Raw genomic sequence first — 23,852 nt, 5'->3', positions numbered from 1 at the left:
ATCTCCCAGGCAGGAATCTCCCCGGACCCTGACAAGCTCTGTGCCATAGGGACATACCGCCACAGCAGGATGTCCACGGCATCCACGCCTTCCTAGGACTCACGTCCTACTATCGTCATTTCGTGAAGGGGTTCATGCAAATTGCAAAACCTCTTCACGATCTGACCAGGAAGGGGGAACAGTTCATCTGGACTAAAGAAAGGCGAGATGCTTTCCAACAGCTGAAAGACAAACTCGTCTCTGCTCCAATCATGGCCTTTCCCGATTATGCCCTCCCTTTTCGCCTCTCCACCGATGTTTCACCGCAATAGGTGCCGTGCTCGCCCAAGTACAAGCCGGCCGAGAGCACATCATTGCATGCGCCAGCCACACCCTGAATCCAGCCGAGAAGAATTATGCCGCAACCAAGCGAGAATGCCTTGGCATAATTTGGGCCTTCCAACACTTTAGGGCTTACCTTTCCTGGACCCAGGTCACGATCATCACTGACCACCAGTGGTTACGCCAGTCTGACTCGCATAACACCCAACTCGTCAGGTGGCGCAAAACCCTGGAGGAATTTCAGTATGAAATTTCCTACAGGCCTGGGAAGCTACACACCAATGCAGATGCCCTCTCCCGCCTCCCCATTCACGCGGTACACCCAGATCCGGACCTCCTACACCTATGGCACCACAAGGAACGGCCCCCCTGGATTCCCGCCCACCTGTTCACCAAACTATGCCGATAGGGCGACCACCTTCTAACCCCATCCGAGCATATCCTTCTGGACCCCGATGCGGCACGTGACGCCCTGCGCCACCTCCATGCCCATAACGGCATCCACCTGGGTACTAAGATACTAGTACAAGTGTTTAACGACACTTACTGGGTGCCAAACCCCTCCACGCTCGCCAAAGAAATCATTCAAACTTGCCGTGCCTGTGCGCTGGGAAAGGATGTCACCCAGACCGCCGGACCCTCGGGCCACATCACCACCCATAAACCCTGGCAACTCCTGGCGATAGACGTAGTAGGCCCCCTCCCTTCCAAATCTGGGTACAAATATGTGATCACCTTTGTGGACACGTATTCAAAATTTGTAGTAGCCTGTCCGGCGAAAGAGCATCATGCCGTCGCCATCGCCGATGCCCTACTCTGACACGTATTCCCTTATTTCGGCATCCCTCAAGCCATTCATTCTGACAATGCCCCAGAATTCTCTGGAAAAATCTGGGAGGAACTCGCCAGAATCTTTGGATACAAAATCTGCCACTCCTCTCCTTATTGGCCACAGGGGAACACAGTGGTTGAACGTAGTCATCGTACTCTTATGAACCAACTATGTACACGCATCAAGGCTACGAAAGACGATGACTGGCTGGCCCATGTGAAAACATTCACTGGGGCATGAATTCCTGTCCACGGGAGGACGGGATTTCCACACATGAGCAAATCTTTGGTGAATCCCCTCTCCTGCTACCACCGCGCCAACACCTGCAACCACCTGCCTCCGCTCCCACTACAGACCTGTTGCACCTTCTGCAGGGCCGACTGCACCACTTACAAAAATCTCTAGACCTCGGCCCCGACACCACCTCCAACCTTTTCAGCCCAGGCAACTCTGTCGTCATCGCCCAACTTCCCACCCCCCACAAACTCGCCCCCCACTTCATGGGGCCCCACACAATCACCCACATCCCCAACCCTTACCAGGTTGTCGTAGATTACTACGTCACCCCGCGTACCCTCCGAAACCGCCACGTGCGTCCTTTCCGCACGCCCACCTTTGCCACCCCGACCCCACACCCCCAACCTCCCCCTGCTCCCGCACCGCCTTTCACTTCCACATATGAGTGCTACGTTTCCTCCTCACCCTCCTCCTCCACCCCCCTACCACCTCAGCCTCCCCTGCTGTCACCACCCCCCGTACCTCACCTGACATCTCACCCGCCACATCAATCTCCCCCCACTCACCCTCACCCCTTCCCTCCGCTGCTCCACCCTCTCCGCCCAAGACCACGTGTCCTGCCCACGCCGCCACCCCCTCAACACAACCCACTACCAACGCCCCCTCCCCACCACCCTTGCATACGCCCACCTCGATGGCCTCACCCCCCACCGTGTCCCCAACACTCGCATCATCCCGTCCTAACCAACCCCGCCCACCCACTTCCCCACCCACCCCCACCCTCAGAACCACCACCACCCACTCCGGTCGACTCTCACTCCCACCCGCCCGATACACCCATACCCTTACACCTCCCGCCTCCCCACAACTTCACACTATCATGATACATCAAGTCCAAATCCCGTCCACCTAGACTCCCCAGAGACTCAACGCCGCATTACCATGGCACAAAACCCAACCCTGATCCTCGGTGTCCAGCATACAGCTCCCTACCACACCAGCAACAACACCGACCAGGATAAAGGTGAGATGAGCCATATGGGCACCTACCATCAGCACGAATTGTCGGCTCTGAGGACCACACCACCTGCTTAATGTCACGAATCAATTCGCGACATTTCCCTTTTGTGAGAATCCACGAACTATTAGTGGAAAACTCACTGTGTATCGCTCAGCTAACCGTTTCTCCCTCCCTTTCGGAGTATACTTTTCAAAACATTCGTCACTTTCAAAAGTGACCGATTTAATGCACGTCACTAAGTGCGCTACTGAGCGATACAATTGTTTCTTTATTGTTCGCCTCTGCTTCCCTCAACCGTTAGCCACGCCTTGCGTCCTGCCCATACAATGTATTTGAATTGAGTCTTGTGTTTGCTGTGACGGAGGAAGGTTCTGTGCTCAGAAGTGGAGAGGTCAGCTAGCACCCCAAGCTCCACTAGTACAGTTAATCCCAGTACTCCCACCCCCCACCCCTCGGGTGATACATAGTATTCATCGACTGGTATTTCCTTTGTGTATTTCCTAGTTTTAAGAGTTTAGTTAAGGTGTTTTTTCCTAGGCGTAAGTATTTAGCTTCTGTGTGAGTGAGCGAGTGTGTCTCATTGATTTGATTTGAAATGTAATGTTAAATTTATTTTTGTAATCAATAAATTTAACAGTTCTATTTCTTGAGCTTAATATAGAGTAAAATCTTGTTTCATTTCTCCATAATTAAGCTTATTTTCCATATAGCTCCTAGCTTGCATAAACGTTTGCTTTCATAACTGGTACTTAGACCAGTCTTGTTGTATTAACTTAAAATACGTTGTGCCAGGAGTTAATGCATCAGCAAGAACCTGATGTTATTATTATTAGTATTAGTTATTTATTGTCAGGGGTGATGTAACTTTCTCCAGAGGCTAACAGTACAGTAATTCAGCAATTGTGAGTAATTAGTCTCTGCTGTGTACTGTTGAGAAAGTTTATAAATTCTCGTTCTCAGAGAATCGTGCTAAGCCAGCGTAAAGTAATCGTTGCTTGATGTAGCAAGACAACCATTGTCTCTGCTCTTCAATATTATTGAATATAAATATCAATTTAAATAACATTTAACCATTTATTTCAAAATTACCGTGATATTATAAAAACCCCGTGACACTTACCCTCCTCCACTCCACCACCACCGCCTCCACGCTCTTCCTCACCTGCGACGCAGAGCAGGAAGAAAACTCCTATACCACTGCCTGGCAGGCCCTACTGCAGCATCTCCAGCCTGCGTACACCACCCACGACACTCACGTGTACCACCTCCAGCCACGGGGACATGACTTTTTCCAAGGGGAGAGTGGTGAAATGCGTGGCATACAAAATAGTGCCCCCGAAAATGAGGTGAGTGGGGAACAGCATAGTGCCCCCGGAAACGCACCGACACCCCCACCCGGACCCCATGGAGTAGCCGCAACCATACTAGGGGATGCTATGCGACAACGGCATATGGCAGCCCGGGCCGTGCGCCCTTATAACACCCAACCGTCGCACCGCCACCCTAGCAGGAGGAGAACACTACCTTTAGGGAGTGCGATTGCTGGACCAGCCCGGGGTGGAGCTGATATCTCAGTTCATGACAGCGCCCCTCTGGAGACGGCCTACTCCCACTCCTGCCTTCGTCAGTCGGCCAAGCGTCATGCTCAAGGTGTATCTCTTGAGACGGCCTACTGCCGCTCCTCCCTCCTACTGAAGGAGACAGCCTACTGCCGCTCTGAAGGTGCTGCCCCCGAGATGGTCTACTGCCGCTCCTCCCTCCTGCTGAAGGAGACGGCCTACTGCTGCTCTGAAAGCACTGCCCCTGAGACGGCTGACTGCCGCTCTTCCCTTCTGCCAAAGGTAGACGGCCTACTGCTACTCTGAAGGTGCTGCCCCTGAGACAGCCTATTGCCACTCCTCCCCCCTGCCGAAGGAGACGGCCTACTGCCACTCTGAAGGTGCTGCCCCTGAGACGGCCTACTGCCGCTCTGAAGGTGCTGCCCCTGAGATGGCCTATTGCCGCTCCTCCCTCCTGCCGAAGGAGATGGCCTACTGCCGCTCTGAAGGTGCTGCCCCTGAGATGGCCGATTGGCGCTCCTCCCTCCTGCCGAAGGAGACGGCCTACTGCCGCACTGAAGGCGCTGCCCCTGAGACAGTCTACTGCCGCTCTCCTCTCCCGCAGAAGGAGACGGCCTACTGCCTCCCCTACCTTCGCCAGAGGGCCAATTGCCGCTCCAAAGGCACTGCCCCTGAGACAGCCTACTGCCGCTCCACCCTCCTGCAGAAGAAGACGGCCTACTGCTGCTCAGGAGGTGACCAGAGGCGCGCTGACTCCCCCACTCAGGCCACGGCCAATTGCCGGGCCTTGGCGCCCTATAGTTGCACCCTTGGGCAGCCAAGGCCAATTGCCGGGCCCCACGGCCACAAGGAGGTATTATCAGTGTCATCGCCCCTGCGTGAGACAGGCGCCCGGATCCCCAGCACCAGAGAGACCCCGCGAGGCCTAACGGCTTCCCCTGGCCTCCAGTCTCTATGCCTGGCCCTGGAGAAGACCCACCTGATGGACCCTAGTTCAGGTCGGTGCCACAGTCCCTCCCTGACGACGCCCCTTGACTCTGGGGAGTCCAGTCCTCAGTTACTCCAGGCCCTCCCCAGGACACCCGGGTGAGACCTTTCCACGCTCAAGAGGCGGCGTAAGACCTCCAGCTGAGCCAGAGATTCCTGGACTTGTTCGGCCCCAGCCCTGAGGGCCACACCCCTGAACCTAGCCCGGAGACTGCGGGCTCCTGTGGCACCTGCAGCCCTGGACGCAAGAGGATGCCCCTGCGAGCCGTCCCGTGCCCTCTCGGCACGCCCTCCCCTGGCGGTGCCCCTGGTCTGGCAGAATAGTCGCCGGCGTGTCCCCCGCCGCTTCCACTACATGAGTAAATTATGTTAAGTGTGGCGTTGCCCCAGAACTTGTGAACTGACTTATGTTAAGTGTGACATTGCCCTAGAAACAGGTTACAGTGATACAGTGCCTTAATGTTACTGACTGGATATAACCGTCAAAATGATAAATTATATAATTACAGAACGAATATATTACTATTTTATCACCCTGCATTCAGATCGTGGTGTATAAATAACTATACTATGGAGTAAAACACTGTGTAATGTGTTATTATTCGTCATTATAACAAAACCATTATTTCCCAAGACAAGTGGATGATGGAGGAGTGGTTGAGACAATGCGAGTAGGCCTTCTTCTCTTGCCCTTGGATGTGGGGAGGGTGGAGGGTAGACGAATGAATGGAATGAGGGAGGGAGGGGGTGAAAACTCAGGGTGCGGCGGTGCCACATAAACCAACCTGATCGTCGAGCTGGTCGCTCGATTTTTGCTGGAGACTGTACGTCCTGGGAAGTTAAGATTCTCTCTCTCTCTCTCAGCCAAGGGGATATGAAGAGACGTCGTTAGGAGGGGGACAGACTGACCGAGAGGTAGTTCTGATGGGTTTAAGAGGCTGATCATTTGGCACACGTCAATCCTTTCAGTGTTATGACACCATTTTTACTCGTCCCCGCCCCGGAGGGGCTCGGGGACGGGTATTGCTTTCGCTCCGATTGTCTGTTTGTTTCTCTGTCTCTGTTAACAACTTAACGTGAAAACTACTGGTGCGATTTTGACTCAAATTACAGGAGTGATGGGATATGACCTCCTGATCACCCGATTAAATTTTGAGCCAAATTGGGCCAAGGCCCAGGCTGTTGGCCCTCCAAAATATTTTAAAATCGTTTTTTTCGCCCTAACTCCTTTCAAATTATCCAAATCGACATGAAACCAACATCTAAACCTGCATCTTTCAAATCTCCATCTTATAATATGCCTCATTACATCAGGGGGGTCACCCCTCAGTTAGCGATAGGGGGGTCAATGCCAGGTGGGTTGGGCCTAAAATTTCAAATGGGCATAAAATCGCCAATTTTCACCCGATTTACTTCTAATTTGATATGTCCCATCACTGACTAGATATCCTGTTGTGATTATACGTCAGCACTAAAATGACTGCCGGGGACTGGTTGGCTTTGCCTTGGCACCGCTTCGTTTTTGTTTTGTTTTTTTCCTTGCTACGGGCGGACAGATGATATTATTCAACCTCAGGGAGGCCGAGCAGTGAAGGGGTTAAACACGGTCTCCATTAACACTTCAGTACGATGACGTCCTTTATAGTATACCTTAGTGGAGACATTTCGTAGTGAAGGGCTTAGAGAGAGAGAGAGAGAGAGAGAGAGAGAGAGAGAGAGAGAGAGTATGGACGCAAAGTTGACAGGGGAATGATGGTGGGGAAACCAAGGGATGTATTCTCGTGGGCTCTGCAGGCTCCCTCCCTCCTGTCTCATACCAGTTTATTACTGCACAGGTACACTGGGTCCCACTTTATTTCTGTGTATTTATTATCTATCAATATCTTCCTCTGTAGGCCACTTTGATACACTTTACCAGCATCATTCTGTGTATGCGTCTTTAATACACTTTACCAGCATCATTCTGTGTATGCGTCTTTAATACACTCTACCAGCATCATTCTGTGTAGGCCACTTTAATACACTTTACCAGCATTATTCTGTGTAGGCCACTTTAATACACTTTACCAGCATCATTCTGTGTAGGCCACTTTAATACACTTTACCAGCATCATTCTGTGTATGCGTCTTTAATACACTTTACCAGCATCATTCTGTGTATGCGTCTTTAATACACTCTACCAGCATCATTCTGTGTATGCGTCTTTAATACACTCTACCAGCATCATTCTGTGTATGCGTCTTTAATACACTCTACCAGCATCATTCTGTGTATGCGTCTTTAATACACTCTACCAGCATCATTCTGTGTATGCGTCTTTAATACACTTTACCAGCATCATTCTGTGTATGCGTCTTTAATACACTTTACCAGCATCATTCTGTGTATGCGTCTTTAATACACTTTACCAGCATCATTCTGTGTATGCGTCTTTAATACACTCTACCGACATCGCTCTGTGTATGCCACTTTAATACACTCTACCAGTTTATTTCTGTCTCTCTAATACACTTTACCATTTGATATTTGTACAGGGTGCATTCATATATTTCCTTTTCAATGTCGTTTTTTTTTCAGTTAATTTCACAATAAACTGTAAAAATATTACCAAATAATGTTCCATGGTAAGCTGTTAAGTTGATCTTTCAATTTCTCCCCCGTTCACAGTCCCGGTATTACGAAAAAAGTTGGTATTTTGTAACAGATCGTGACATATTGCGGTACTGTTGCACTCTGCCAGTTTATTTCTGTACATGGCACCTTACCCAGGCTAGAATCTTCATATATTTATTTATTTACTTACTTATCCTGTGAAGCAGGATGGTATAATTTTCGCCAACGCACCCTTCTGTATACCGTTGCGCTAGACTCAGGCTGTGTGTAATTCACCGGGTCGGTCAGGATCACATGATGGTCGTGATCGTCAGCTTTTACCCTCCCGGGAGCGAGCTGAGAGCTCATATAGTCCGAGCTAAGGGCAAGGCTGTGACCTTCACACACGCACACACCCATCCCCTTGCTCGAGGGGGACAGTAACCACCCACTTCGTCAGTGAAACTTTTTGCAACCTGAGCGAGGCGCGAACTCCCGTCTGCCAAATGGCAAGTGAGAACGTTACAACTGAGCCAGTGAGCAGTGTGTGTGTGTGTGTGTGTGTGTGTGTGTGTGTGTGTGTGTGTGTGTGTGTGTGTGTGCTCTAACCCCTCCTAGGCTGTAGAAAGATTTGAAGGAAACTTCCCAGGTGAGTTCGGCTGGTTACTGGGAAGATTTTCCACTTTATATAATTTTGCAACCACGGTTTCTAAGGGGGTCATTCCCCCCCACCAAATAAAAATCTTTCAGAAGTAGTGAAAGGAGGGCAGACATAGCTTTGATATCTTAGTACATGTGGTACAATGAACACTTGTACGTAATGCGATATATATTTAGGGAGCGAGCGTGACCCACTTTAATGATTCTTGAGGGTCAGAAACATAAAAGCAATTAGACAACAGGGGAAAGTGAGCACATTGTTTTCAACGAACCTTCTCAGCTCAGTTCGTCTGATTCCTCAGTTATGTCTTCGATTATTATAAAGTTTTCTATCATATTTTTAGGGGGGTCAGTCCCCCCCTCACCAAATTGATAATTCTCAGATGTAGGGAAAAGAGGGCAGATATGGCTTTGATATCTACGTACAAGATGTACAATGGATTCTGTCCATATTGCAATATTTGGGGAGCGTGATTCTTGGAGGGCAGCCTCCTCCCCAAAATAAAAACTATTAGAAATAGGAGAAAGCTTTTAATAAAACTTCCCAGATGAGTTCTTCGGGTTACCCCAAAGGTCTTCCATTATGTACAATTTTCCAACCATGATTTTTAGGGGACCAGCCCCCTTCACCAAATTTAACTTTCTCAGAAATAGTGAAGGGAGGCCAGATATGGCTTTGATATCTTAGTACATGTTGTGCAATGAATGTGACTCCCCAGTGATTCTTGAGGAGGTCAGACTGTCCCTCCCAGATTAAAAATGATCATAAATAGGGCATTGTGAGCACATGGATTTTAGAACAGTTGGCATACATACCGCAGAGATGGGTATGCAGTTCCATGTTTTCTCTCAGTACACAGGAAGAAACTGCACCTCTATTTTATTTATTTATTTATTTGACTGCATTAAAATCTGGTGCTGGACCAGATAAATTCCAGGCCTTGGCTATATAAACGTTCTCAAAGCAACACACGGTCGTAAATCGGGTGGATCCAGCGTGTATCTCGCTGAGACATGCAGGAAGCACCCTGAGGAGGCTGAGGCTGGCTAATAACCTATAGCTGGTTCTAAGCAACCTTAGCCTAGGTTGTAACGTACCGTGACCCAGAAATAAAGAGCCTTGGTGTCATGTCATATTAGTAATGTCAGACTGTTATGTCAGTGGTCATTTCATGTCATAGTGCTGTCATGTCATGTCAGTGCTATTACGTCATCTCATGTCAGTGGTCATAATGATCTCATGCCATGTCAGTTCTGTCGTGTCACTCAGTGTTGTCATACCACTGTATGTCATGTCAGTGCTGTCATATATCACAATGCCATTGCTGTCATATCATCTCAGCGTTGTCATGTTATGTCATTGTCATCTGATAGCATGCCATGCAAGTTCTGCATGGCATGCTATACCAGTGATGTCATGTCATGTCACTGCTATCATGTCATGCCAATCAGTCAGTCAGCTTTCAGTTGATTATAGTAAGTAGTATGATTGGTCTGACGTTTCTGTGTTCTGTGTTGTGAATGATCGAGGGGGTTTCAGTTGACATGAAAGAGTCCCCCTTTGCGTTTCTTGCTCTTAAGATCCCATCTAAACAAATAAATCTTGGTACTCACTCCCTTCGTCATTCACTTCTCTGCTCTCGCACCCTCTTCTCAATGCTCTCTGGCCTAAGACTTGTCGAGGGGGGGCTTCTTCAGGTTTCTTGCCCAACTCTAGTCGCCATGGCCAGAGAAAGGCACATCTGTATGAAGAACATCACAGGAAAGGTGAAGTGGTTCAACTTCAGGAAGTGCTGTGTTTATTACTCGCATGCCAACTGTGAAGTAGAAAGTACCTTCATCAACAGTAACATCAAAAAAATTGACAACGATTATTTCATCCATAAGAATGCCAGCACAAAACCCAATCCAGAGAAGAAAGGACGTTCTATGGCCAATAATAAATCTTTACCGGGAACAGCAGCAGCAAGGCAGCCGTCACCATCGATGCTGACAGTGCCACTGAACCAGACGAAGGTGCTGTACAAGGATCACCATACACCACAACCCAGTGCCGGAAACCGAGACATTACTGAAACAGCCAGCTGCACCATCAAGAGGACACATCGACTGTCATCGTCATGTGCGTGGAAACAGCATGAACTGCTAACTGCAGCCTTTTATCCAAGGAGACCTAGATGACCACCAAGCAGACTATGGCGGCCAAGATTCCAGAGGCTACCTACGACTCTGACACCAACACAGACAGCTCAGAGGATGCCTCCTGCATTCCTGTGAGGAAGAAGCCCATCATCAAGGGTACCACTGGGAGGACATCCAGTTCCAAATCCTGCTGCAGTGCTACCATCAAGGTCCCTTATCAAACATTGGCCCAAGACCAGCCCCAAACCAGGCAGTAGCAGCAGTTACTTCTCACAGATCAAGTCCCTTAAGACATCACCAGCACCTGATCCAGATCAGGCACTGTGACGTCACAAATGCTTGATCTGACAGACATGCAAGGAGCAAGTACTTGGAGGAAGACAAACATAAACCAGATAATAAAAACAGCAATGAGTACCAACGCCACCCTTTCAGTCTTAAGCTTTCCTTCATCATTCTATACTTGACCGCTTCAGTTTACTTAGTTCTTCTTCCCTTCCACATTTCTATTCTTTCCACCATCACCTTCATCCCTTAAACACTCTTATCACAACCTCATTGCCAGAAGAAAAACAAGAAGAAAGTCATAAAGAAGGACCTCAAGTCTTTGGAATATCCACGACTGACGCTGCAGTTCGGCAAACCACTTAATGACTCGAACTGCATCCCTCAGACCATTAGAGACCCTAAAGAGCCAGGAGGGACAGTGGAGTGCACCGTGATCGACGACTGTTCCTATACGGAATGCCTATGGACATGGGCAAGAATCAGACAAGAGTTCCAAGAGAAAGAGTAGGAAGCCACCGAATATGAGCAGCCCCAGCTCGCTAGGGAAGAAGCTGTCACTAAGATCCAGCCAAGGAGGAGCAAGAACACCATGCTTAAATAGTCAGCCAGCACGACCTGCAGCCTTACCAAGCAAACGAGGAATGAAGAAAAGAATGACTAGTTGAATTCTGAATTTTCTAGGAAAATTCTTACTCAACAGTGACTGCCCCCACCCTTTCATTCTTCAACTATTTTCATTTTCCTTCACTTTAATCAACAATTCTTTTACCCCACTTTTCTATCCATTTCGTTTGTTCACTTGCCTTACTACGGTTGGCAGGATAACTTGAGGAAGTCCTATGATAAAGCTATAGTGGTCATCATGCATTGGCTTTCAGGAAGCCATGAAGCCTACTTCAGTGCTGGGCAGGTGCGCAAACACTTGCGCAAAGTGCAATTGCGCACCCTTGTGCTCCAGTGATATCTTTTGCACATTACACACCGCACGAGACCATGCGCAATTTTGTGCGTGCGCACGTGAAAAGGCAGGTGCACAAGTGCAAACTTAGTTGCGCTTGCACAACTAAATTTGCGCTTGTACACCGGCCTTGTGCACCTGCCCTGTGGATTGCACACTGCGCAATCCAAGGGACGCGTGGTCTTCCAGGGGACACGTGGTCTTGGGAGCTTCCCGCATGGCTGGACAATGGATGGGGGGAGGCTGGGGCGGGTCACGAGGGTGGGTTGGTGGCACTGTTGCCATATCCGAACAACAAAATTATGCTAGGGCAATGAAAAAAATTATGCTAGATTGAGTAAAATTATTCCAAGTAAAAAATGAATTATGCTAACTTGAAGCTAAATGATATAATTCAATATTTGTTCATGTTACATATTAATTATGCATTGTGTTTACCATGAAAATATTTAATTGAACCCTACATAAGAGAATATATTTCTCTCTCTCTCTCTCTCTCTCTCTCTCTCTCTCTCTCTCTCTCTCCGAGCATTGATGACACATAGCTTTAGCTGAATGGAAACATCGCTGTTGCACCACTTACAAAAAGCTTTGATTTTCTTATATCTGATGAGCCACTTTCAGCCAGCCATTCTGGGCGAAAAGTTTGGCTGTAACTTTTTTTACTAGCTTTTTTTTTTTCTTCTTGGGTACGTCAGAATCATGGTCACTGCAATTCAGGAATCACTGCCAAATGAAGCTTTTGGAGTACTAGATCCTGGATCCTCTTGACAAACTTTCTTCCTTTTGCTTGACATCATGAAATAGCCATGGTCCGTCTATTTTATGAAGAGCGTTTGGGTGTTGTCCCTCTTGGGGAGTCCCCGTCCCACAGTGTTGCCATACTCTGTACTGGGCAACATAATCAGATTAGAAACAAGGTGCTAATGACAACTCTCCCTCCCAGCACACCACTCTCTCTCTCTCTCTCTCTGCATATAGAAATTGCATTTTTTTTTAAGATTTATTTCTATAAAAAGTCTATACACTTTTATGAATTTTTAGAATTTGAGGAAAAGCCTCCAGACTGGCTGTCTGCCTGTCTTGTTGCGCTCTTATTCGTTCCCTTTCTCCATGACCTTTCCCCCTACTCTCTGTTTCTGTCTGTCTGTCTGTCACTCTCTCTCTCTCTCTCTCTCTCTCTCTCTCTCTCTCTCTCTCTCTCTCTAACATTATTTTTTATTATGACTGATTTTCTCCTTAAAGTGTGAGATTTATTTGTGGTTTATAATTTCGATTTATTTTCCACACCACCTTTGAGGTTGAGGAAAAGCCTCCTGACTGTCTTGTTGCGCTCCTATTCAATTTCCACCACATTCCCTCCCTCCCTCCCTCCGTCTTGCCTCTTCTCCGGCCTCTCCAACCTCCCTCCCTCGCTGTCTGCCTATCCCCCTTATGTCCATTCCCTTTCCCTCCTCTCTCTCTCTCTCTCTCTGTTACTGTCTGTCTGTCAGCATTGTTATTTCTTATGAATGTGATATTTTCCATAAAGTAAGATATTTTATTTGTTCTCTATAATTTCGACTTTTTTTCCACACCACCTTTGAGGTAAAAGTCAAGGCGCGTTTTTTTTTAATAGAGGTTTTCCCCAGGAAGCCTAATCAACAGCTTTTGAGGGAACAATTATAGGTCTTCTGTTTGCCTTCCCTTCTAAAAAATACTTATGTATGTTGTAAATAAGTTCTTTTTCTCTACTGTGGAGCACACGAGAGCGAGTAGCAGGAGTAAGAGCATCCATCTCAGGTGGCAGCCAGAGTGGAAATTACCTGGATTAACAAGGTCACTCTACCCTTACAAGCGTGGCAACGTTGGAAAGCAACGTTGCCATGTGTTGTGGTATTTATAAAAAGTAATTGTTATTAAAAGAGAAAAAGAGGCAGTTATAACACTATATAGCCTTATAAAAGAATTAAATATATATATACTGTAAAAAAAATTCATTTAGAAGTAGTAAATAGCTAACATGAGACAGGGAGGTGTACACACTTGGCAGAGAGGCGGCCTAGGAAATTCCCAAGAGGAACAACGCCCAAACGCTCTTCATAGAATAGACGGACCATAGGTTACTGCATGGAGCAGTACTCCACTACTGGTGTAACTTTTTTTTTTATTTAAAAAAAAAATAAAAGAATGGCAGTCAACTGCCTCATGGTTTCTCATAGACGGTTGGCTGAGCTACAGAGTACTCTCATAATATCGTTCTTAAGGTATCCGTATGGCAACACATTCATTCGCCAATCAGCTACCCGCTCATCTCTCTCTCTCTCTCTCTCTCTCTCTCTCTCTCTCTCTCTCTGATTTATAGCTTTTATAAAATTATTCCAAATTTATTCCATTCCATTCTAAGTTATGCTAGAATTATGCTAAAACTTGTAATATGCTAAAAAAATATTCCAGACTTGTAATATGCTAAAAAAAATATTCCAGACTTGTAATATGCTAAAAAAAAATATTCCAGACTCAAAAGTTTGATCAGAATAATGCTAAAAGAATAAAATTATGCTAGATATGGTAACACTGGTTGGTGGAGGGAGGGGGGAGGGAAGGGGGTAGTAGCATTTCTTAATATGCCTCAACAGAGATAATGTATTTTTAATATTTTTTAAACTATTATTATTAGTAAATAATAATAATGAAATGTGTGGCGTACAGCATAGTGCCCCCGGAAACGAGATGCGTGATGTACAGCATAGTGCCCCCGGAAACGAGATGCGTGATGTACAGCATAGTGCCCCCGGAAACACACCGACACCCCCACCCGGACCCCACGGAGTAGCCGCAGCTGATCCACGGGATGCCGTGCGACAACGGCATAAGTCAGCCCGGGCCGTGCGCCCCTATAACACCCAGCCGTCGCACCGTCACCCTAGCAGGAAGAGGACACTACCTTTGGGAAGTGGGACTGCTGGATCAGCTAGGGGTGGAGCTGCTCATTCAGCTCCAGACAGCTCCTCTCAGGAGACGGCCTACTGCCGCTCCTGCCATCACCAGATGGCTGATTGCCACTCCAAAGGTGTTTCTCCCAAGTCGGCCTATTGCCGGTCCTCCCTCCACCAGAAGGAGACGGCCTACTGCCACTCCCGCCTTCGTCAGACGGCCGATTGCCGCTCCAAAGGTGCTTCTCCCGAGTCGGCCTATTGCCAGTCCTCCCTCCACCAGAAGGAGACGGCCTACTGCCACTCCCGCCTTCGTCAGACAGCCGACTGCCACTTTGTAGGTGCTTCCCCCGAGTCGGCCTACCGCCGCTCCTCCCTCCGGCAGAAGGAGACGGCCTACTGCCGCTCCCGCCTTCGTCAGACGGCCAATTGCCACTCTGAAGGTGCTGCCCCAGAGTCGGCCTATTGCCACTCCTCCCTCCGGCAGAAGGAGACGGCCTACTACCGCACCCGCCTTCGTCAGATGGCCGATTGCCACTTCGAAGGTGTTGCCCCCGAGATGGCCTACTGCCGCTCCTCCATGGCAGAAGGAGATGGCCTACTGCCGCTCCTGCCTTCGTCAGACGGCCGATTGCCGCTCCGAAGGTGTCCAGAGGTGCGCTGATTCCCCCACTCAGGCCATGGCCAATTGCCGGGCCTTCGCACCTCATAGTTGCACCCTTGGGCAGCCACGGCCAATTGCCGAGCCCCACAGCCAAAGAGAAGTGTCGACAGTGTCATCGCCCCAGCATGAGACAAGAGCCCGGACGTCCAGTATCGGAGAACTCCAGCAAGGCCTTACGGCTTCCCCTGGCTTCCACTCCCTACACCTGGCCCTGGAGAAGACCCACCTGACGGACCCTGTTCAGGTCGGTGCCACAGCCCCTCCCTGATGGCGCCCCTCAACTCTAGGGACCGCAGCTCTCAGTCACTCCAGACCCTCCCCAGGACGCCCGGGCATGATCTCTCCACGCCCACAAGGCGGCATAAGACCTCCACCTCCAGCCGAGACCTGCGCCAGAGATTCTTGGACCTGTTCAGCCCCGGTCCTGAGGGCCACACTCCTGGACCTAGCCCGGAGACTGCGGGCTCCTTTGCCACCTGCAGCCCTGGACGTGAGAGGACGCCCCTGCGAGCCGTCCCGTGCCCTCTCGGCACGCCCTCCCTTGGCGGTGCCCCTATCCCTGCAGAGTTGTCGCTGGCGTGTCTCCCTGCCCCCCCCACTATATGAGTGAATCAAGTTAAGTGTGGTGTTGCCCCAGAACTAGTGAAGTGACTTATGCTAAGTGTGATTAGTGTAACAGTGATACAGTGACTTAATGTATGTTGAATATCGGAGCGAGTGAAATCACGGGTGGATGAGTGAGGACGAGTGCAGAAACTAAGTTCTGGTGAATCAGACTCACGAGTGATGCCCTTGCAGAAAACCAGTAAGACTACTCCCCCGAGAAATCCTCTGTAGTGAAATACACCCATGTCCTTTGTTACAAGAAAACAGTAGAGAAAGTGTAAATAATATTCTCCCGCTGGTATTACCGTAAACACAGTGAATTCCCAGTGTCCTCCACTCTCTCTCTTTAAGAATCCCTCCCAGTGACTAGCGTGAACGTAAACGAGGAATAGAATCAATTGCCAAAACCCATTTGCTATTAGAAAATACTAAGTTTGAATTAATAATACTACTCTCTCCCAATATTACTATAACTCTGTTCTGACCAGCCGCGAGTCACTCCCCCCCCCCCTTGTGAGACTCACTTCCCGCCCTCCCACGCGCGCCTGTATTCCCTGTACACCTGAGCACTAGAATTACTGTGTTGGCATCAGTATCAGTTAAGCCAGTATCCTGCGAGATACTAATATCCTAGTTAAGGTTTTATTTCTTTGCCATATACTGCGTTGTAATATCTGCTGTATTTGTCCTGTGTCTGACGGTGGTAATATACGTGTAAAGGTTATTGCTTGGAGTTTTTGTCCTATCTCTCTTTATTGCACTAAGCCCTGGTCTCGAAAGAGGACCCCGCTACACGTTAGGTGTTCTAGGACCGAGGAGTCGGGCCTTTTTCACCTAGCATTACAAATAAATATACATTATTTATTAAGATTAGCACATGCAGTTCCTTACAAAAACCATTAAAACATATTATTTAAATCAAATATCCACAGCTAATAATTTATTAGGCTGTGGATATTTGATTTAAATACTCTGTTTTCATGATTTTTTATATTTTGTAACGAATTACATATGATATTGTATATCATACTGAATTATTAAATAAATTTTCTTGACAAGAGAAAGAGAGAGATAAAGAGCATTATTCTGAGAGAGAGAGAGAGAGAGAGAGAGAGAGAGAGAGAGAGAGAGAGAGAGAGAGAATAAATACGGGAATGACAAAGAAGCGTCCCTTTGAGTGAGGAGATAAGGCATAAACTTCGTCCCTCTTCTCTCTTATTCTCCATTCCTTCCCTCCTCTCTCTCTTATTCTCCATTCCCTCCCTCCTCTGTCGGGGAGAGAGAGAGAGAGAGAGTTGATGATACAGTAATCACGTGATCTTTGCCAATGCCTTGGTAAATATAGGATGTTTTTCCGGGACAATGACTTACTGTACCTCAGTCTCCGTGGGTGGTGGGCAGGTTGCTACTTTAGTAATTTATTTAATTATACCAATATATATTTTACAGTAATTCCCACAAATATATGCAAACGATTTGCGCTGGCGCTTTGTGACATTGCACAAGCTAAATATTAGATTGCGCACTTGCGCAAATTACAAGTAATAGAAAATAATAATAATAAATAAAAGTAAGTAGGTATGCTGTTTTATTTAAATATCTCAATATTTTTCAGTAATTCCCAAAAATATATGCAAATGGTTTGCGCTTGCGTTTTGCGACATTATGCAAGCTAAATTTTTGTCAGATTGCGCATTTGCGCATGCGCAAGGTCCTTCTTCGTTTGCACTGCCCACCACTGGCCTACTTAAATACTGCACACAGAGCTGATTTTGAAGTTGCATTCCGACATAGTTTTGAGCATTCCAACCTGGGTATACCACCATTAGTGAACAGGTAACTTGAGATAGTTTTTGTTTTGTAGCTTTTGACCATCATGGTTTCTCTCAGTTGAACAAAATTGGGTATTAGCCTCAATAATATATAAGGAAGTAGACTGTAGCAGCAGTTGAACAGGGCGGTACTCCCAAGATGGATGGAATGCTGATGACAGGGAGAGCTGGAGCTCCCAGCTACAGTTGAACAGGGCGGTACTCCCAAGATGGATGGAATGCTGATGACAGGGAGAGCTGGAGCTCCCATTTCATCAGCTCTTGGGACTAACTTCTGACTCTCCCCTTTTGCTGAACTTTTCCAGTGTTTCAGTAACACAGAGAGTAGGCCAGCATGCTCTTCAATACAAGTTTCTCTGTCAACACCAAACTACTTGCACATTACACACCACACATCCATTCCAAAATTTTGTTAAAAATGACATCACATCACCAAGCCTCAGAGTCCCTAAGGGGGGGGTACCATAAAAGCCCCTACCAGCCGCCCCTCTCCTGTTGACAACCAAATGAGATGCCTGGAACCGCTATCTGACTCACTTCTTCATTTCTGCAACATTCGTGGCCTCGCCTCTAACTTTCGCTCTGTTGAGCACCATCTCTCCTCTTCTAAACTTCACATTCTCTTCCTCACAGAGGCTCAGTTGTCTGGGGCAACTCATAGCAAACCCTTCTCTGTATCCTCCTACTTCCCTATAATCATTTCAATGCCAAGGTGGCTGATATGAATATGCGCTTGTGCTCCTGAACGTTTCATCTGATTTTTCTACTCTCTGGCTTCGGCTATCCTACCATTCTCTGACGAAATATTTCTGTGCTGTTTACTTATCCCCTGATTCTACTATGAAAAATTCTTTGAATCTTACTTCTAAGATGGAACACATCATATCAATTTCTCATTTCTCTGAAATCTCCATGCTAGGTGATTTCAATGTTCACTACCACTTTTGGTTCTCCTCTCCTTTCACTGATTCTACTGGTAAACAACCCTACATCTTTCCTATCCTTAATGACCTACAGGAGCTTGTACAGCACCTTACCCATATCCCTGACCATCTTGGCGAGAGTTCTAACATACTTGACCTCTACTTGACAACTATTCCTTCTGCTTACACTGTCAATCTATTCTCTCAGTAGGGCTCCTTCGATCATAACCTCATCATCTTAACCTGTCCTATCGCTCCAGTAAGGCCTGTGGACCCTCCCAAAAAGTGACAGCTGTGGCATTTTGGGGCTGCTGATTGGGAAGCACTCAGGCAGTACTTCTTTTGTTTTCCCTGGAATGATTATTGCTTCCATGGCTGAGAGCCATCTAAGTGTGCATTGAGCATTACAGAGGTTATTCTCTTGGGCATGGAAACATACATTCCTTTCTCTTATCCAGACCAATGCAAAAAAAAAAAAAAAAAAAAAAATCACGCTTATTCTAATGCTGTCCACAACAAAGAGAAGACTACAAAAGACACTGGAACCAACCCACCCCTGAATTTCACCCTTTGTATGTTCTGCCCAGAATCATGCTAAGTCTTGTTCTTCGCTCTGCTCAAAATAATTTCATTAGTACTAAATGGTCTGAACTCTCCAGCTCAATTTCCTCCCACTCCTGGTATCTTGCCAAAAACTTTTCTAACAGTTTTACCTTATCATCCTTCCCTCCTCTTTTCTAATCTGATGGTTCTGTAGCCGCTTTTTCTACGGATAAAGCAAACTTTTCACTCAGACTTTCTCCTTCAGTTCCACCTTAGACGATTCTGGTGCTGTTCCTCCGTCACATCCCCCCTTTGACTTTCTCATGGCTGACATTAAAAATTTTTCATCTGACATATTTTCTGTCATCACTGGCCTCAGTACTAACAAGGCATATGGGCCTGATGGGTTCCCTCCTGTTGTCCTTAAGAACTGTGCTTCTGTGCTTACACCCTGCTTAGGCAAACTCTTTCACCTTTCTCTGTCAACTTGTACCTTCCCTTCTTGGTGGAAGTTTGCTATCATTCAGCCTGTCCCAAAGAAGGGTGACCATTCTCAATCCACTAATTATTACCCAGTTGTGTTAACATCCTGTATTTCAAAATTTTTAAATCAATTCTTGACAAAAAAAAATTTAAGGCATCTTTCCCATCACAACCTTCTTTCTGATCGTCAGTATGGGTTCCACCAGGGACGCTTCACTGACGATCTTCTCACCTACCTCTGTCTCCTGGTCATCCTCCTTTCGGGACTTTGGCGAAAGCTTTGCCACTGTTGCACTAGACATTTCAGAGGCTTTCGATCGAGTCTGGCATAAATCTTCAATTTCCACACTGTTCTCTTACGGTTTGTATCCTTCTAACTGTGCCTTCATCTTTAGATTCCATCTTTAGTTTCCACTCTGGTCGTTCAGTAACCATTGTCGTAGACGGCCACAATTCTTCTCCTAGAGATATCAACAGTGGTGTTCCTTAGGGTCTGTCCTATCACCAACTCTCTTCCGTCTCTTCATCACTGATCTTCTAAGCTCTATATCTAACCCTATCCCCTCATATGCTGATGATTCCACCCTTCACCTTACCATTCACTTCCCGCAGTGTCTGTCTCAGCAAATACTCCAATAAACAAGGGATGAGGCTATGGCACACCTAATATCTGACTTGGCTGATATCTCTGATTGAGGTAAAAGTAATCTTGTTGTTTTTAATGCTTCAGAAACTCATTTCTTACATCATTCACTAATGAAAATTTTCTGCAAGAGTAAACTCTAATTTTTATCTATATCCAGTTCAATCCACATCAACTTTAAACATATTTCGGGTTTCATTCTCTCGGGATTTATCTTGGAAGGCTCATATTACCTCACTTGTAGAACCTACTTCCAAGAGATTAGGTGTGCTAAGCCGACTCCGTGCCTTCCATACCTATGCACAGTTGTTAACTTTATACACGGGTTTTATTCCCCCTTATGCAGAATACAACTCTCATGCGTGGGGAGCTCCCCACTTACGGTTCTTCTTAACAATGTGGAGTCAAAAGCTTTTCGTTCCATTAACTCTCCTCCTTCGATGGTTCCCTTCAACCTCTGTCTCTTTGCTGCACTGGTGCATCTTTATCTCTTTTCTTTTGCTACTTCAATGGTCACTGCTCCTTTGAACTGTCTGCTTGCATCCCTCCACCATTATGGCGGGTGTGTAGCACCCGTCTAGCAACAAACTCTCACCCCTTTCCTGTCCAACTCTCTAATGCAAGATTTAACCTTTACTCCCAGGCCTTCATGTATGCAACAGATCGACACTGAACCTGTCTTCCTCTGTCTGTATTTCCTGTTGCCTATGACCTCCAGTCTTTCAAATGCAGTGTGTCCAGGCATCTCGAAATGAACAAATCTTGAGTTTGGCTCTCTCTTGCATTTTGTTCTTCTCTTGGAAGGAACAGTTTTTGTGGGTTAGTGGCCTTTGGTTCCTTCTTCTTTGGAGGGAAGAATCTTATGGGCTTCTGGCCTTTGGTTCTTTCTTCCATGCACTAAAAAAATAAAAATAAAAACAGGATTCTTGTGTGTGGAATATTTCTGAAATAGTGCTTAGCATACCACCCTCCTCCTCTCGGCTCATAGTGGCAAAGCTCATAGGTCTGTACCCTGGGTTACCCCATTTATTAACTTTTGAAAACACCCAGTCCGTCAGTTTTAAGGGACAATGGGCACCAGTAGGTTAATATACTCTACCAGTTAATTTTTCTGTATGGCATTTTATTATACTCTACCACTTTATTTCATCATATAGAGCTTTAATATACTCTAGCAGTTTATTGGTACATGATGATGATGATTATACTAATATAGTGTGATCCGGCAGGTTGATGCATTGGACGGCCATGGCAACACAGCACTGCACACAGCCGTAAGTAAGGGTTGGCGTGCCGGGGTGGCAGAGCTCCTCAAATACGGGGCTTCACCAAACACACACAGCAACACCCCGGCTCAAGACACGCCCCTTCAGAGCGCAGTTCGACGTTGCAACATCGAGGCTGCTCTCATTATGCTTGACTACCATCCTGACCTGACTGTAGTAGACAGTGAGGGATGGTCTCTGCTCCACTTGGCTGCACGCGCTCAGTGCCCTGACATTATATGCCGCTTGGCCAAAGAAATGGCATGTCAGGATCTACTTCACTCACGTACCTCTCAGGGTTACTCAGTATTCCATGCTGCCCTCACCAACACTCCAAAGCAAGTGAAGGAGGATGCTGTACTGGAGATAATGCAGACTTTCTTTGAGGCTGGAGTGGATGTGAACTTGCAAAATAATCTAGGGGAGACACCTATATATCTAGCTGCATACCTGAAGCTCTCTAGGTGTGTGGAGTTGCTTTTAACTTTTGGAGCTGACCCATTGCTTCTCACAGCCACCGGGCAATCGACAGTGCATGCAGCTTGCAAAAGTGGCTGTGCTGCAAGCCTTAAGCACCTGCTGGACACTGGCAAAGTCTCTGAGCTCCTCCTCAAACAAGACAACAAGAACCGTGAGCCTTTCCACTACGCAGTCAAGAGCAGCTCCATAGCCTGCTGTGAACTCTTGCTGAAGAATGGTGACCACCTGACTCAAGTGGATGCCTCTGGTGTGTCCAGGGTGAAGCTACTGATGGAGTTTCTGCCCAATGCATCCCACCTCCTCACCAGGTTGTTTGACGCAAGTATCAGTCTGTCCTCAGAGTCTCGCGACCACCAGGATTTCCACATCACTTTTGACTATTCCGGGATATTTCCACTTGGAGGAAAAGAGATCCAGAGTTTCCTTATTGGCTGCCTCAGTAACTCTAAGGCAAAGAACCTCCTAAAACATCCACTTATTGAAAGCTGTCTTTGCTTCAAGTGGAGCAAGATAAAATATATCTCCTATTCCAGTTTTCTGTCATATTTTTATTTCATTGTGTTGCATACAGCATACATTTTATCAGTGTACCAAAAGTCACCAGTAATCCGACAGGATTTTTTCAGCTTGATTATATTTCGTGTTTTACATATTCTGATGTATCTTTTAATTCTGTGCCCTGAAATTGTCACCATCTATGCAAACCCACTGAAATACCTCCATCGGTGGGAAACACTGACAAAGGCCATTTCACTGAGTGCTTCAGCATGGGTAGTATTTTCTCACAGTTTCCTGAATACCTTAGAGCCAGCACAAATGAGCTTCAATGCAACTGCAGGTTCTGAAGATAGACCTACATTTATACCACTGTCACTGACAAAACAGGTTGCTGCTGTATCTGTGTTTTTCGGCTGGGTCGAGTTCATGATGTTGGGTGGTAAGCTCCCAATTTTCGGTTTGTATGTGCTCATGTTCACACGCATAGCCAAGTCCACCATCAAGTTCATTATAGCTTTTGCTTGCCTCTTAGTTGGTTTTGCAAGTAGTTTCAGTATTCTGTTCGGTCATTTAGAAGAGTTTGCCACCTTTGGGACTAGCCTTGTGAAGACACTGATGATGATGATCGGGGAGGTGGATTACTCAAAGCTGGTGGATCCAAGAACAGCCTACATAAGCTATCTAATTCTCGTTGTCTTTCTCTTTCTGGTATGCATCCTCATGACTAACCTCCTGGTGGGTCTGGCAGTAGATGATATCTCTAGCTTGGAGAGCATGGGAAAGATTGAGTGGCTCTCCAGGCAAACCACGTACATCATCACCTTTGAGAAAACTGTCAGGATGGTCCAACACTTCAAGCTGTTTCCGCGGTTTGTGGTCAAGGCTTTGGATTGGCTATCACACATTCGTACCGAAAAATGTGTGTATGTGAACAGAAAGGCATCAAGGGCATGGCTTAGGAAAAAACATTACATTCCCTCCGACACACTCCAACAAGCTATTAAAATTGTGTATCCTGAGGATACACAAGAAAAGGATGTAATTAAGGAACTGCACCAGAAACTTACAAACATCGAGAAAATGCTTTCTACAAATCTCTCTGAGCTCACTGCGCACTCTGGAAAAAAGAGCACCAAAATGGAAACTACTGAGGTGCATTGAAAACTGGGCTGACATTTCAAGCTGTGTTGCTTCTTGTCATATTGCAGAACTTGATATTTTTATGTTTCTATAATGTATGGTGGTTGTGTGACTGAGCATTCGAATCGGGATGACTGCCGTGCCTCAGGAGCAGTGTTTTTTTTTTACTCTAGAAATAACTGGACGATTTCTGTCGTGCAAAATGCCGTCAGGGGTGGATTTCTGTCATGTTAAATGCCGTCAGGGGTATAAGATAAATGAA

At 46.7% G+C, this 23,852-nt stretch overlaps 1 protein-coding gene across 1 annotated transcript; it reads left to right on the top strand.

Moving 5' to 3' along the window:
* The first annotated feature begins 15,444 nt into the window (after positions 1-15,444).
* Positions 15,445-23,611, top strand: LOC145417523 (uncharacterized). Its single transcript, XM_080286231.1, has 3 exons — positions 15,445-15,587; positions 21,424-22,391; positions 22,758-23,611. The coding sequence occupies exons 1-3, from the start codon at positions 15,445-15,447 to the stop codon at positions 23,609-23,611; spliced, it is 1,965 nt and encodes a 654-aa protein (XP_080142357.1).
* Positions 23,612-23,852: the final 241 nt, after the last annotated feature.

This window comes from Coenobita brevimanus, chromosome 110 (assembly GCF_032717465.1).
Source record: "Coenobita brevimanus isolate Jiangsu-jjx chromosome 110, ASM3271746v2, whole genome shotgun sequence".
Taxonomy (NCBI): Eukaryota; Metazoa; Arthropoda; class Malacostraca; order Decapoda; family Coenobitidae; genus Coenobita; species Coenobita brevimanus.
The sequence above is the reverse complement of the archived record's forward strand: the minus strand, read 5'-3'. Positions and strand labels throughout refer to the sequence as shown.